Raw genomic sequence first — 17,196 nt, 5'->3', positions numbered from 1 at the left:
ATCTATTATGTACTAAATGCCTTCTAGCATAGCGAAATAGATTCCGATCTACCAACCTTAGTTTCTCATACGCCCTTCTGAAGTAGTCGCCTCCTATTGCACTTCGGATATGGTTACAGATCTCGGTAATCTGTTGCGATGTGACTTGACGGCTAAAATTTACTCGGTGCCCCATCAACTGAACACTGACGCCGACTTCGCGGAGAGAAGCTTGCAAGTCATGGCCTGCCATGACCTTTTCCATAACGGTATGAACAAAATATCTGGAAAGGTACGTACAGGCTTTTCCAAGTACAGGCTTTTCGTGTTGGACACTATCCGGCAGAAAATTGTGGAACTTCCGCGGAATTGTCGGTAGCCACTGATCCGCGAAGAATTTATGAAGAGTTGGAAACACCTTAGATTCTTCCAGGACTGTCCTGATGAATCCCACACAATTTGGCTGGAGATCGAGCCATAACTTCCGCTACCATCGAAAACTGAAATGTTGATTTTTGTTCCTAAAACAGTCAAATTTTTTTTTTTTTTTTTTTCGTTGTTTAAAAAAGATAATAGAACGGAAAGAAATCTACTAACCTGTGTTCGAGTAAACCATAACTGCAGAGTGAAAAAGGTTTCTCTTCAGCATTTGTCGGCTACTGCATTTCATGAAAATCATGAAATTCCCTCTCAAGGTTAAAGCTTCAAACATTTTGAGAACGCTAGGGAATTTGAGTGAACTCGCGAGAAAGTCGAGATCCCACTTGTCGCCGAACAAGCGACCAGGGATATGTGAGTTGTATCGTTTGGTATCGTACATGTTGGTGCACCTTATTCCGGAACGGCGGGCAAGAGCCCTGGTAACTTGATCCAAACATCCAGTTAATCCCGTGGTGGGGCAATCAAGTTCGTTAAGGGCGTTTTCATTGTACTTAGCTTCGGTTGGATTTTTTGTCACTAGCTGGTCAAACAGGTTGGAGAGTTCAGGGCAGTTTCGAATTATATGGTTATCCACAAGTTTTTGACGACACTTTGGGCAATTTTTCATATTTTCTTGTGACGATGGGGTCATAGACTTTCGGATGATGTTGTTCTTCTTCTTCTCCAGCAAAACATTTGCCTGCACACTCCGGTTACGAACCGGAGTTAGCTTTGGGCGTACCATCACGGTACCCACTATTTAAAAACGAAAAAAAGAAAAGTTGATATGCCTGTAATAGAAGGCACAAAAAAAAACTTCAGTTCGACCCGTTATGTCACGCTGAGCAAATACAGTACATAACGCGGTCGAGAACCGGGTTCGAGGCCAGCAGAATTTGGTGTTGTCATTGGGGGCCATGCCGGATAGAAATCCCTATGAGCCCCTGAGTTCCCTTGCACTTGCATAGAAACTCAATGGCGACCGCCCGCAGACGTTGGTATCGTCATTGGGGGCCATGCCGGATAGAAATCCCTATGAGCCCCTGAGTTCCCTTGCACTTGCATAGAAACTCAATGGCGACCGCCCGCAGACGTTGGTATCGTCATTGGGGGCCATGCCGGATAGAAATCCCTATGAGCCCCTGAGTTCCCTTGCACTTGCATAGAAACTCAATGGCGACCGCCCGCAGACGTTGGTATCGTCATTGGGGCCATGCCGGATAGAAATCCCTATGAGCCCCTGAGTTCCCTTGCACTTGCATAGAAACTCAATGGCGACCGCCCGCAGACGTTGGTATCGTCATTGGGGGCCATGCCGGATAGAAATCCCTATGAGCCCCTGAGTTCCCTTGCACTTGCATAGAAACTCAATGGCGACCGCCCGCAGACGTTGGTATCGTCATTGGGGGCCATGCCGGATAGAAATCCCTATGAGCCCCTGAGTTCCCTTGTACTTGCATAGAAACTCAATGGCGACCGCCCACAGACGTTGCTTTAACAGTAACGAGTCGAGGCCTTGTATGACCCCTGGAAATGAGAGACCCGCAGGGGCCCCCTAGACTACACCGTGATACGTGAACGTGCCCTCACATTAAAAATCGGGCAGAGGTTTCCCCATTCGGGTAAACCAAAACCCGATTTCCTCGCCTCCCTGCTGCATTCAAAAAATTTATTTTCCTCGGTTTCCGTGAAACCTGAGCGAACATTATTTGAAATGCGGAGGTCGGGAACACTGGTTCTATTTCCAGTTGAGAACACCAACTGCACACACTTCCGGCGCAGTCATTCAAATTAAATATTCTACTGCAATTTGTATCCATGTTATATGCAACTGGTTTTTTTTATATTCTAATAGAAGATTTACCAAGAAAATCCTATAATGTTATAAATAAAGAAATAATGCTTCTGCGAAAAAATTAAGAAATAAAAGTCGTGTGAAAATACCATAGGAAATTCATTGATTTTACCTTAACGTCTGTCCGTTGGCGATCCGGAATGGTTCCGATATAGACGGCAAAAAAAACGGAAGTGAAGAAGGATTTCTGTTGTGGACAAGAAAACAGTAGAAATATATATAATATGTATTTAAATTTAAATGGTACTAACATTATTCCGTTGGCGGAAACGTGGTCGGAAGGCACGACGCACAGACACAGACACACAGCGAATGCTTGTGTACAAAAACGCAAATACGCACTGTAAATAAGAAATCTTGTGTTATTTTCATTTTAGTGTATAAAATATCATATTGTAACATTTATAACATCATATTATAACATATAACATCAAATATTAACTTTATTATAATTATATATGTATAAAATAAATGGAAGAAAAAATTGCACATACGTTTTCCAAACGGAGCTCACGCACGACAATCCGTTCCCACAAACGACACCAAACACATACACACGGAATCTGAAAACAGAATAATATTATATAAACTATAATCATACAAATATACAAAATTTAATAATTAAATACTTACTTTTAGCGATTTGAATCGAGGAGATTCAAAAAACCAACTTGCATCCACACGGTGGAAAAATGGCGCTTGCAACGGCTGGCTTGCATTAACTAATGTTATGCAAGCCAGCCTAACAAGCAGGTGCATAGCAAGCAGGTGCACACCACTGCCCTCTGTCCGACACACAGACACAGCACAGACAGGGAAAATGCGCACACCCACACACACACACACACACACACACACACACACACACACACACACACACCGAGAGAGAGAGAGAGAGAGAGAGAGAGAGAGAGCCGCCGCCCGGAAGTCCAGGCTATTTGTACGAGCGTGGGCGGGGGATGCTATTTGACGGGGATAAAAGGGGCGGGGGATGCTATTTGACGGGGAAAATCCATGCTCTTTCCCCCGAGTACTCTTCTATCCTAATTACTGTAAACACTGCAGATCTTACGGATCTTGCAGATCTTATTTGTACGGCTACAATATGCTTGAAAGTGTGATAACAAGGGGACAGTTGATGGAAATTTGAACTGGATGCACTATAAACTGACGTGCGGCTACACGGTCTCATTTATAGTGGCATTGTGCTAGCGGCAGAGGATAGCAAATCATTCTTATTTTATTAAAAGTGCAGAATTCAGTTTCACAGCACCGCACAGGTCATCAGACCGTCGTATATCACAAAGGTCATCACACGTAGCTGTGTACTCTTGTTACAAAAATGAGGGATGAAGGGCTGGTCAGCTCGTTGCTTGGGTATGACACACAATGCCACGCAAAACGAAAAGATATAATTTGCTTACTTTTTATACTTATTTTAACTAAAGCATACCGGGCGCCTTTTGTAAATGCGGGCTTACAAGGAATGGGTAACGGTGCTTCTACTATTTTTGTAAAAATTTCTCAAAGACTATGTGATTTTCCGTATATCAGGTGTTTTTTCTTCCGGTTTAGAAGGGCCCGCGCTGAAGCTCGGACTTGGACTCGGACTTGGACTCTAAAACTCGGACTTCACTTGGACTCTAAAACTTGGACTTCACTTGGACTCTAAAACTCGGACTTCACTTGGACTCTAAAACTCGGACTTTATGACTTAGACTTGGGTTTAGGCGCTTCTCATGTCTTCTTACGTTTCTTCATGTTTTGTGAGGATTCTCAGGTTTCGTAGGTTTCTTTGGATTTCTTAGGTTTCTTAGGTTTATTGGGTGTTCTTAGGTTTCTGAGATTACTAACATTTCTTACGTTATCTGGGTGTTCTTTGGTATTCTGAGAAACCTAAGAAACCTAAGATACCTGAGAAACCTAAGAAAACTGAGAAACCTAAGAAACCTAAAAAACTAAGAACACCAAAGAAACCTAAAAGCACCTAAGAAACCTCAGAAGCCTAAGAAACCTGAGAAACCTAGAAACCTAAGAAAACATGAAGAAACGTAAGAAGACATGAGAAACATAAGGAACGCCTAATTCCAAGTCCAAGTTAGAGTCCAAGTGAAGTCCGAGTTTTAGAGTCCAAGTGAAGTCCAAGTTTTAGAGTACAAGTGAAGTCCGAGTTTTAGAGTCCAAGTGAAGTCCAAGTTTTAGAGTCCAAGTGAAGTCCAAGTCCAAGTTTTAGTAGTCCAAGTCCGAGTCCAAGTCCGAGTTTGAGCATGGGCCGACATAGGCGGGGTCCGATATCTCCATAGCTTGAAAGTTGAAAATACTCCGTCGTCAGCAGACTAATCACCTGGCGAAAGCCAAAGAATCGTAAAAACCAAACTCCACAAAAATAGGTATGCATGTGATTGAGTGATCTTTAGTTTTTCGATTCGTACTCGTATTATTTTTTTTTAAAACAGCGCTCGCAGTTTGTTTACTTTTAGGAAAATGATTTCGGATACAGAAACAGATGTACACATTAATTATACTCGAACTAGCATTTAGTATAACTACAATTTCGCACCAAATCCGACTTGATATCTTCTTTAATGAACGAATAGATCTAAACGGCATGCGGCCCTGGAAAATAAGTACAGTACATGATTTTGAAGCCTATAAGCTGTGACTACGTACGGTGTTGATGAGAAAGGATCCGGCTGGATGATCAGCGTCCGACTAGGACACAATACGATAAACACAAAAACAAAAATTATCGTAACACGCAGCAGAATTTGCAAAATGGAGAATGAAACGTAGAATTTCGATGCTGTAAAACGTGAATGCCGAAGCATGACAACTGCGAAGAATTCCTTATCTTCTGCTGCAGTATGAGAGTGCTGAGGCCACCTGCTTTCATTGGTTATTCCCGCCCTCGAAACATCGTATGAGATGCTGCCAAATGCTTGCGTCATATCTCCCGCCCTCGAAACATCGTATTCGCTACATCAGCAGAATAAAACCTAAGCGTATATCATCAAAGTACATACATTAAGCCAGAAAACCTACATCATCAGAATCTCAAATAAAACCGAAGAATAAACTTTTTTTCCTTTGAAAAGAGATGTCATTCTCTGCTGTCGAAGAAACGGTTGACAGTTTTCAAGTAGTAAATCAACATTACTGTAATGCTATGAGAATCTACCTCGGTTTTGCGAGCTGGACATAAAAAAATTCCCACAATTTCATTTGACACCATTGCAAACGAGCATTCGACACAATTGCAAACGAGCACGACTCGATTTTTTTAAATTAATGGTTTTGTTTATTTTTGCAGCTAATTAAAATGTCATATCGAGCGAGTCTAGTTGGCAGTGCCACAAGGCGCCCGCAAGAGAAAAACCAAAAGAGGAGACCGCTATCGTTTTCTGCCACCCAGTACTTGAAGCGTTCACAGAATCGAAGGTTACTCGTACTGGTATCTGTACCGCATTTAGTTATTCGTATTACGATTATTTGAGTGGCCCACTTCCCTTAACAATAAGGTTTGTATAAATATTGTCACAACGTACAGTTAGAAAGGGACTGCGCAATGTACTGCACATATGCATTCATTTGTTGCCCTTATCTGGGTGCACAGATAATAAATAATATTGAAGCGATTTACATGGTAAAAATTTGGGTTTGCTAAAACTATCTTTTCAGTTTTATGACATTTTCTGCATTGTTTTATGACATTCTATAGCCAGTGATTTGTATACATTGGCGCGAAAACCGTTTGTGCGTGCGACGTCCGGTTGGGAAATTATCGGTGAAAAAAAATTCCAAAAGTTTAAATGCGAGGTGTTAAACAAGTCTCATTATAAACCGATCCTATTCAAATTTCAAAATTTGCATGAAAACGCACATTACTATGAAGATAGTTTTTAAATCGAACCAGCTTTCACCTATTTTTTCTCAAATCTCAAATTAATTTTTAAAATTTTTGAAATTCTTATTAAAGTTTCAAAAACATGCTTGAAAGGCTGGTTCGGTGTAAAAACGATCTTCATGGTAATTTGCGTTTTCATGCAGAGTTTGAATAGGATCGGTTGATAATGAGACTTTTGGTACGCCTCCGCGATATCCGTCAGATTTGGTACGATGTACCAGCCCACTTGCTTTAAGCAAACCGTCATTCCACTCCATGACACGCGCAGTATTGCGATTATCTTAAAACCCTTGCATTCCTAATTCAGTGGTGTAACAGCCGCGGCATCACCTTCGCCGGCGTCACTACTCATCGTCGACCTTCGATAAAAATAAGCCTCCAGTAAGATTAGGAAGCGCAGCGGAACCGGGGAAGGTTTCTAATGCCTCAGCAGCCAAAATACTACTCGCAATCTTACTGTATATACTAATCGCTGCAGATAGGTAGAATATCAGGCAACAACAAAAAATAACAACAGAAAAGCAATAGATGGAACACACCTAGAAGTGAAAGCAGCACACCGATAGCTGATAAGGACAATACCGTCCGAAGACAGAACGTGGTTATATACGAGGATTCTAAAAATTATCGTATATCATAAAAACTTTAGAAAAACGTTAAACAGTCGTCACATAGACATTCCCAAAACGAAGTGGCCTTCATACGCCATGCAACCGCTAAAATTCAGAAACATCCGAGTCGTCATTGCTCGTCTCGACGGTTCTTTAAAATAGTCAGCCAGTTCTAGAAGGAAATGAAGAGCAACCGACGACAGATTCTCCAGCCGCAGATCCTTCAAGCCGTCAACGCACCACTCGTTGCCTCGGTAATGCGAGGACGGACGTGGATCAGCTGTCTGCGCTGCACACAATGCCTACAAAATAACACCGATCTTGCGTTTGTAATGACAAACACTTGCAGAGCATGGCTTTCTTATGTGCAGAGTGTTTGAGACAATGGATGATGCCTACGTTATTGTCCAGTGTATTGTTCCTCTATCGATGCTTTTATACTACATTTAATTTCTCTGCATTTAGCTAGACGGTTACTTGAGTACAAGCTTGTCCGGTAATTTCTTACGAATCAGTACAGCGAAATATCCAAATTTGCGACGTAGTGTAGTGGCAGTTGCCATAGCGCTAACTTCGCGCTAAACGGCTAAATATGTGTTGTCTGTATCTTTACGTAGGAAATTACCGGACAAGCTTGTACAGCACTCGTAGTCTCGTACCGTAAATCGCAAAACGTGCGATCACGGTTAAAATTGGTATCTTTTCCATCAAATCCACTTTCGGAAAAATCCTCAGAATTTATTATTGAAATTTACCAGCTATCCACAATAGTTAACAAAACAAATTACTCAACACCCGATCTCACTCACCCTGCAGACTAGTCCATATACAGCGCGCCGATGCTGGTCGGTTGAGATGGACGCCAACCACTCTGACAACGTGGCGAGCTCTTCCCCACTGGGCCTCGGCACGGCTGCTTCAAGTCCGGCCCAGACCGTTTTGCCAACATCCACACTCGAAGGCAAACGAACCACCGGCAGATTAATCCACAGCTCGACGAGCGTACTGGGGTCTGCTTGGGCAAAAAACATATCGATATCAAATCTGACCAGATGAATGGCATCGCACGGTAGGCCATCGCAAGCTGCGGCGAAATCGACCAGAACAGGGTAAAACGAGAATAATTCAAGGGTCTCCTTAGCGTTGTAGGGATGCATTTTGGCATTTATCATACGGATAATCGACGAAATCCAGGGTGTTCCCGAATCTCGTGGCTAGGTAAGCTCCCACTAAATAGATCGCTCGCAATCGGCTGCCTATTTTCAGCCCAATACAGTGTACCATATGGGTCAACATCACGAAATCGTCGGTGTTTGTCCAACTTTTGCGACCATTCACAATGATGTGTTGTGTAGATTTGCGGAGGCATTTAAAAATGGAAACCATCAAAAAGTAAGGCAGCTGGCGTTTGTCTGCCTCATAGTAATTTGTAACAACAATGCAGGCCGTCAGTACAGGCGATTCCATGATCGAGTTCCACTTAAAACAGACGGCGCGCAATCTAGTTTGCGTTGGAGTATCCAGTTGGGAATATACTTCGAGCAACACGTCCAACGATAGCATATGCAGATCATCAATTTCTTCGTGCTCCACAAACAACACAGCTTTTTCTTCGGCAGCCATCCAAGTTATTTCTCGTATCCATGAAATTACCGTCTTGTAGAGTACATGAATGTCCTCCAGCAAAGTTGTCCGGAAACAAAACTCCTCCTACGGAAACCACACGTAGGTCACGGTAGGTGCATCATCAAAATAATTTGAAATGTTTTCTCATTTCTGTAGAAAAATTAATTTTACTGATCCAACTCACACATATGTCCATAACCAACACTTTAATTTTCGTATTCCAAACATTTGCACAATAGTGGGTTAGCGTTTGCAAACTTCATCTATACACCAAATCTATACATACAAACAGGTGACGTCACGGCCGAACCCACGATGCAGCGATTTGCTGCCGCGCAAACTAGATGTATGCGTGTATGAAAGCGGTGCCAAAAATCCATCCACGTAAGGCCCTTACGTGTAGTCGTGTATGCATGTAACTCCACCCCTTTGCACGCATACGAACACGTAGCTGGACCAGCTGCCAGTTGATCTCGAAATTTCAAACGTTCGTCTTCCATTTTCTTCTCAACGGATCTGGCCCATCGATATACCAAAAGATGTAGAATTAAATTTTAACTTTTTGATAGCTAGCAGGTTATTTATTTATGAATCAAGAAAGTTATGGTTGTTTAGTTTCTCGTAGACTTAACATAGGATGGAAGCAACGCCCCCTCGCACGGCCCTATGCTATGTCTACGAGAAACTAAAACAGCCATAACTTTCTTGATTCGCCATAAATAGTCACCTGCTAGCTATCAAAAAGTTTGAAATTAAATTCTTCATCTTCTGATATGTCGTTTGGCAAGATCCGTTGAGAGATAAACGAAAGATAAGTTTTCCAAATTCTGGAGATCGATTGGCAGATGCCGATCGGCTACTTGTATGTGTACATGCGAGGCTGGCACCTCCGCACACCCGGTCGCTCAAACACGTTGGGAGCCATATATACAAGCCGATTTCTGAGCGGTCCCTACGTCACTTGTTTGTATGCATAGATTTTACAAGTTGTCAACGCACTCCCCGTAATATCATTACCCGTAACAGACACCAGAGACGCGGTACTGCCTTGTTCTACTTGACAAGAGCTTGTCAACAATGGATTGCACAATTGTACACGAGATTAATACAAATTATCCAGTTTTCTAATGTGGAACAACAAAGAGGACACCCGGCCTATGGTGTCCGGTCCGCGAATTAGTACATGTGGAAGTGTCCACTGTCCGGAATGCGATAAGAGTGGAAGTATAGTGTCTGTACGAACAATTTCCTAGTACTGCCAGCGCTTTGAATAGTTTTTTTACTTTTACCTGAAAAGTCCTATCGTTCCGAAAAATGTACCACACGCGACCGCCCTCAATGTTCACGAACGAAATTAAGCCGTTAACAAGCTTGGGGCTTGGGGCGATGACACGCTTTGTCGCTCAAATCCTGGAGCAGTTTATCAACATCCATACGATGGCAGTCTTCCGGCAACGGCAGACTGTGCTTCTCGAAGGTCTCTGGTGCAACGGACTCCGGGAATGCGTTCAAATCGCTCATCGTAAAGCCGTCACCATGCCAGGCAACCGATGGGGACTGGTCGGGAGGCTGTAAACCCATGCTTTTCCACCAGTCGCTCGCCACTCTCCAGCGCAGCCGAAACGATATCGGTATACTGCAATTCACTCCCCCATTGGATAACGGCCATCCGGCCTATACGCCACGAATCGCAGCGGATGCCGCGCATAATATTGACAATTTCGACGGGGAACCACGTCCGCGCACCACCAGGTGACTCGGGCATGAGGGCGTCAACGGGAATTGCCATGTCGGGTTTGGCGCCAACGTACGCCTGGGTCAGGTCGTTGTCTATCATCAGCGACTTGACATTCCGGAAAACGCGATTGAACGGGATGAATTCACGCGGTCTTTCGACAGAGGAAATCGATCAAGAGCCCTGTGTTAATCAAGTCAACCACACGACCAAGGCGGAATAGACCGTCCTCGCCCAACACGTCAAAGGAGTCCAAGAGAGAGCCAGACATCATTGAGGCCTGCAAAAGCCCGAGATCCCTCTGCTCTCAAATACCAACTTTCAGCAATAACACAACAGCCTACTAGAAACCGAAACTATCGTCTATAAAATTATTCTACAATCAGTCGGAATGGAGGGTTGACCGGCTGCGAGCTGGCGCATAATGTCTTTTTGTACGCTAAACAAAACGACGAAAATGATCAGGTTTTTCGTTGACCTGGAAATCCAGTAAATGACGTTCAGCGCAAATTCTGCAGACTGCGTGCTTGCGCAGCGCTCTGAGCGGGTTGGGCTTCTTGTCTCGACAGGTTCAGCTCATGATCAAACGTTCACACACACACCGCTCATTCTGGGGTGGCCGGCGCTCGGCGGTGTCAGTGCGGATAAAGCGCTCGCTGTTGGGCCTAATCCCTTACGGAGCGTCAGTAAAACAAATTTAAAAACGTAATTAATTACCAGTTTGTCTCACTCTCACTGTAGAAAGTGCCGTAACTCTGTACGTATAGAAGTACGGTTTTATACTTTCGTTGTACAATAATGTAGAATTGAAGTTATCCAAGTTAATAAATTTAACAATTACAGTAGTAATTGCGTTTTGACTCTACTCCGGAAGTGTGCCAGCTGCACCAGTTATTGCAGGTATCGAGATTTATAAAAAAAAAAGACAAAAAATACTCGTAGATCTTAATAATTTTCTCCATTACATATAAGCAACAGCCAACCGAATAGCAAAAATGCGGCTGCGGCAACGCTAAAAGACGTTAAAAAATTTGATAGTATATGCACTTCTAATTTTACCTGGTTAGTAAAACTTATGAATAAAATATTTCGCAATCGCCTTCTTTAAAAAAATATTTGTAGGTCATTTTAGTAATTTACAGGATTAACGGCTTTTTCTAACCGTCCAAATTTTGGCAGAATGCGCACAATGTGGCTAGTGTGATTCTTATGTACAGAAAAGTTCTTATGTTCTTTTCCTGTATACGAAAAAGTGTTTTCGGAAGTAATTCTGCGGAAATGAAAGGCCGGTACAGCACCATACTCAAGGGGTTTTTTAGCCTTGGCCGATATATCACATAAGTACTCTTAGTCTTATTGAAAAAGAACCAATAAATGCTGCACTGTCGTTTCGCTACACAACTCATTTAGAAAGAACAATTTTGGGGGTGTGTAGTGTGTACTGGTCGACGGCGACACACCGCCGCTGAATCATTCTCTTTTCTTCATTTAAACTCTTCACAACAACCATGTAACAGAAAACAGCTACAAACCGTTGTCAACAATAATCAATCGACATCAATAGACAAGCCACCGGCAAAATTCCATAACAACCGATAAACTGCTGTCTAAAAGCAGCGCGTTTCCGGTAACTATTGCAAGGTTATTTTCCTTTTTACTGTTACATATACCGGCATATTATGGCGGTTTATTATTCTGTATGTGTAATAGTTATATTCTCATGGTTTGATTCATAAACGCGGGTCTCGTGATCCACTCCACTTGTATGTGTGAACCGTTTGTATTGACATTGACATTTCGCTCGTTTTTCCGCTAGCGGCGGCGCTGAGTCGGTGTATTTTTCCCACTTGAAACGTCAGGCGTTCCACGTACCGCTGGCTGCACACAGTCATGCAAAACATCCGTAAGCAATTGGAGATTAAATTGTTTGTTACACACACGGCTCTATCGGACCAGTCAAGCGTTTAACCGAATGACAGCAGTGTTATTCTGTCGTTAGTGTTACAGTGTTTCCCGTACCGGTGAGAAGAATGTGACTTCTACGTAAAAAATTTTAAACTATCTTCAGGGGAATCAAGGATGATACAATTATTTTTGTTATAAAACGGATATATCAATTCCGGTCTTACTGGCATTTTGAAGTGTGAAGCGGAGACTGTTTGCGATTTGATTTAAAATTACGGAAATTCATGCGAGCGGAATAGCAATTATTGTAATGCTTATATGTTTATTTCCTTGCTGATGTTTATTCTTACGAGAAAATTTAAATTAGGATCATTAGACTGCATCTTGTTTTGATTTTTCAACTTTTTTTGTGTACTAGGAAAATGCTCCGTTTATTCCTTATTACGTTCATTTTGATTTGTTTCTTGTCGACGCGGATAACGGCGAAAAACGTGACGGAAATTATTCTGCCGTGTTCCAGGTGAGAAAAATCAAGTAAACAATGCATCAATATATTAATTATTTCCGGTCGAGAATTTACTACTTGCAATTTGTCAGTAATATTCATTACTTAACTCACATTGTGCAACAAGTGGGCATGATTTATTTATCAATTACTATCACACATAAAATTTTAAAAAAAATTATTATTACAGTCGAATTTATTGCGGTGGGCCGCTATTAAAAGCCATTCAAAGAATGCACCTGTACAATGACTCTAAGACGTTTGTGGATTTACCCATGTTTAATCGAACGGAAGAGGAGATCCTAGAGAATTTTGCTAAAATTGATAACGACACTCTGACCAAAGTTACGCTAATGAACTTTATTATGGAGAACTTTATGGCCTGTGGCGCGGAAATGATGCCGTTCCGACCAGCAGATTACCGGCTGGCCCGGGAGGGCGGCCTGGCGCTGCTTCACGACATTCAGGATCCGGCCGTGCGCAAATTCGCCGCGGTCATCCATAATAAATGGGACGATCTTGGGCGTTACGTAAGTGAAAACAATTTTTCACAATCAAATTTTTAATTTTGTAAGTGTGGCGGTGATTACTAATTTCTGTTATTTTGATGGTCACAAATTCGCAAATAAGTTTTCTAATTTTACTCAATGGGTTATTTATAAAATGGACAAATACGTTGGCTCAAGATAACTGTACTGGATCATTAGTTCTGATGCGCTTGATTAGCTTTGACAATTGGCAGACTGAACAACCAGACAGTCTAGCAACAACAAAGACAGTGATCTGTAATAAACGGTAGTAATCTTTGTTGTCTGTCGCGGAAGTTTCCACGTGCTGAGCAGCAGAGGCCAACTGCGGCCAAGTTACATTAGAGGAAACACAGAAGATGCGGGTTACCTCAGATTTTTCAGCAACAGAAGGAATCTTTTCACACCTTATCTTGCAACTAATTAGCTCATCTGTGTTACGCAGTCTTCCAATAGTTTTTGGTGAAGTGAGTCTATACATTACAGTCTACCCTATACACTTATTGAGCCGTTCAAAATTACGAAAAATCAAAGATTACCAAGGGATTTTCCCAATAAAATAATCATGGACAGCATGTCATAAACAAATAAATAATGACTTTGTTTAATAGTGTGCCACTAACAAATGAATTTTTTTGCATTTATTTCGTATTTCAAACTGCTAAACATTTTACCTTCAGTGTGCAGAATCGGTGGCGAGACATCCGGAACAGCACTCCTTGATATACGTCCCGCATCCTTTCATTATTCCCGGCGGGCGCTTCCGTGAGATCTACTACTGGGACTCCTTCTGGGTTATCCAGGGTCTGATGGTGTCCAATATGGCCGACACCGCACTGGGCATGTTGCGCAACATTGCGCATTTAATCCACCGGTAAACGCTTTATTGCAAAGCCCGCAATCTTTTACTGCATAAATACAAAAATTACTTAACAGATTCGGTCATATGCCCAACGGCAACCGTGTCTACTACCAGAAACGCTCCCAACCGCCGGTCTTCGCCCTGATGGTCGACGCATTCTGTCAGCATCCTAGCGTACCACGGGAGAAGGGTCTGGCCGTGGTGCAAGAGATGCTGCCGTATCTGGAAAAGGAGTATAAATTCTGGATGACCGAACGCCGGGTGGATGTGTCCATACGCGGGAAGATCTACACCATGAACCGGTATCGCGGCGGGATGAACCAGCCGCGACCGGAAATGTACCGGGAAGATGTGGAGCAGGCAGCATTACTCAAAAACGGGCGAAGTAAGGAAACGCGATCAAGGTTCAGCTGTATAACCGCATACCGGGTTCCGGAGTTGGCAGAATTTACGATAGCACATTAAATTAACTAATGCTATTGCTCTTGTATTCAGCTTTAAAAGCATACGAGGAGGATTGTGCTTTGAATCGGCAGCGGTTTAGCTGCTATGAGTTAAGCTGAACACCAGTTACGTAAGCGATTGACGTAACAGCTAACCGTGGATGGTTGCACAACCCAACAGCTGCGGCTGGGAAATGAACAGTCCACTCCACTCGGCTGACTGTTGCGCAAGTGGTTGGTTAGTTCAACCATGCACTGTTGGCTATTACGTTAACGGATTACGGAACTGGTGTTCAGCTTAACTCATAGCAGCGACACAAACCGCTACCGACTCAATCACAAATATTCTCCCCGTAGTAATCGTAGAACACGGGCACAAACGCGGTAGGGTTATTAACCGTTATTGCACCGTTATTCCCAATCATGTGCTATCTCAATCAAATCATTACGCAGTGAAAATGGCTAAGTACCTACGTACTAGTGTGTATTACCTCGTACAATGTTGATTAAACACCACGGAATACGGTTTATAACATCCACTAACGAAAGCGTCACTAAACAACAGTAAATTAAACATATTTTTTTTAAATACTCAGCGTACGTTTCTGCAACAAGATCAAAACCACCATAAGCATAATTTTTACAATATCGGATCCAAACACATTAACCAACAGATGATGCTCATTAAGAACTCTTCCAGCTTGCTTTACGAATTGTTTTATTTTGGTGAACTGCAGTGGCAATCAACGTTATTTTTTTACAAGGTCACGAGGATTTGTACTCTAATATTGCCGCCGCTGCGGAGAGTGGCATTGATTTCTCAACGCGATGGCTGGACAATCAAGATGCCCCGTTCAACAATATCCGCACGAAAACCATTCTCCCGGTGGATCTCAATGCGTTCCTCTGCGCACAGGAACGCTTAATGGGCACTTTCTATGATCTCACTGGTATAAGCCAACTATTTATTTTTTTTAAAAACAACATTAAAATAAATACTGTTGCACAGGTAATGCAAAGAAATCCGCACTGTACCATTCCAAAGCGAAAAGCCGCGGCAGCGCCATGCACGATATTTTCTGGAACGAGGAATTATCCATGTGGCGGGATTATGATCTACAAGAAGGCCGGCAGAGGACTGATTTCTATTTAAGCAGTATTGCTCCGTTGTTTACGCAGTGCACCGGATCGGGGGTCAATATCACCACGGCGGAGTTTGCAAATAGAGTTCTCAAGAGCGATGATGTAAGGTCGCAAAAAATAAATTAATTTGAATATCCATTGTTTAGTTTAGCATAAAATCGCTTTTCTTAAAACCTGGGCTAACGAACCACCCGCATTGCAGATTACAAAAATCAGCGCATATCCCGGTGGGTTCCCCGAGTCGTTATCGAAGAATGCCAGACCGGACATGCAGTGGGATTATGCTAATGCTTGGCCGCCGCATCAGCTGATGCTGGTCGAAAGTATATTACCAACTTCTCCGCAACTTGTGATTACATTTTAAATTGACCCTAATGTTTGTTGAACAGGCTTCGCGCAGTTTCCAGAAACTCGTTCCACTGCGCTGCAGTTTGCGCAGAAATATTTTTCCGCCGTTTATGCTGGTTATAACAGTAGTGGGTACTTTTTCGAAAAGGTCAGCGCTGATTTACAATGTTTAAGATCTCCGGGGTTACGTCAACTTATTTTGCGCTTTTTTTTTGTTACATCAACATGTTATTTTATACGTGGATGTCTAAATTACAGTATGACGTGAATGATCCGGGAAAATATGGCGGCGGCGGTGAATATCAAGTACAAGAAGGTTTCGGCTGGACCAACGGCGGTATACTGCGCCTGATCGAACTGTTCCCCGGCGAATTAACCGTCAATTACAACCACACCCCGTCCAGTCATACCGGAGGTTAAACGCGTTTGTTTGCTGTGTGTCCGAGGTTCTAATGCTATTTGACCTTGTCACCTTAACCGCTTGAAATTTACTCTGGGTGTAAACAGCTCGACTGACTGTAAATATGTCTTATTCCGCAGGCGGATTCATGGCGGATGCCAACTGGAAATACGTCGCTTTAGCGGCATTTGGCGTGGTGTGCCTACTGGTCGTCGGTGGGATCGTGCTGAAAAAGATCAAATTCCCAACGAAGAAGGAGCCATCGGCTAAGATCGAGGCAAAGCGCGACAGTCAGGAGGATTTGTCGCTGGTCCGGTCGACTGAGTGACAATGGAAGCCAGCGATGAAGAATCGACCAATCAGCGATCTGTGAGGGATACTGAACCAAAGAGCGCTAAAGTGATCGTCATTTCCAGAAATCTATCACCGGCCGACTTTACGATATGTGCTTGTATAATTTATTTAACCGCTATGGACACTATTGTTTTAATGTGCATAGCTTTTTGCGTAATGGTGCATTACGCCTTATCCAGTCAGTATTGCTAAGCGAGATTTAACCAAAACAACACAATAATTATCAGGGCGCACATAATTTCAGACCACACAGAAATGCTTAATAAATGTGACAGTGAGCTGGTGTAATTAAAACTGGTAAAAACCCATGTATAGCGACTATGACTTGACAGTTACGAGCATATAGAATCGAGGTCAGCACACAGTTTGAAGAAGATAGAAGTAATACATGCTATCGCACAAACTCAGTTTTTAAACTGAATTATACAGAAGGGTCGACAGAAGCGCTCCAGTCATATCGTTGTAAATTGCACTGACCTCACAACACTGGTTTTTGTTAGCAATTAAACAGTCTTTTAGCAATCAGTTTGTTAGCACTGAATAAATACCTAAAAAAATTTAGTTGAAACCCAACAAAAA

General features: G+C 42.7%; 1 protein-coding gene across 5 annotated transcripts; it reads left to right on the top strand.

Moving 5' to 3' along the window:
* The first annotated feature begins 11,833 nt into the window (after positions 1–11,833).
* Positions 11,834–16,899, top strand: LOC129595733 (trehalase-like). Of its 5 annotated transcripts, none has more exons than XM_055492818.1 (11): positions 11,834–12,033; positions 12,454–12,555; positions 12,731–13,070; positions 13,748–13,941; positions 14,004–14,314; positions 15,137–15,322; positions 15,382–15,617; positions 15,718–15,838; positions 15,905–16,011; positions 16,122–16,278; positions 16,404–16,899. In XM_055492818.1, exons 2-11 carry the CDS (start codon positions 12,458–12,460, stop codon positions 16,589–16,591), a joined length of 1,938 nt encoding a protein of 645 aa, XP_055348793.1. In that variant the 5' UTR covers positions 11,834–12,033; positions 12,454–12,457; the 3' UTR covers positions 16,592–16,899. The 5 variants fall into 5 exon arrangements, with proteins under 5 accessions (XP_055348793.1, XP_055348792.1, XP_055348791.1 ...); XM_055492817.1 differs by lacking the exon at positions 11,834–12,033 and adding an exon at positions 12,040–12,271; XM_055492816.1 differs by lacking the exon at positions 11,834–12,033 and having other exon boundaries at positions 12,040–12,555; positions 16,404–16,898.
* Positions 16,900–17,196: the final 297 nt, after the last annotated feature.

This window comes from Paramacrobiotus metropolitanus, unplaced genomic scaffold, assembly GCF_019649055.1.
Source record: "Paramacrobiotus metropolitanus isolate TYO unplaced genomic scaffold, Prichtersi_v1.0 Parri_scaffold0000082, whole genome shotgun sequence".
Lineage (NCBI taxonomy): Eukaryota > Metazoa > Tardigrada > Eutardigrada > Parachela > Macrobiotidae > Paramacrobiotus > Paramacrobiotus metropolitanus.
The sequence above is the reverse complement of the archived record's forward strand: the minus strand, read 5'-3'. Positions and strand labels throughout refer to the sequence as shown.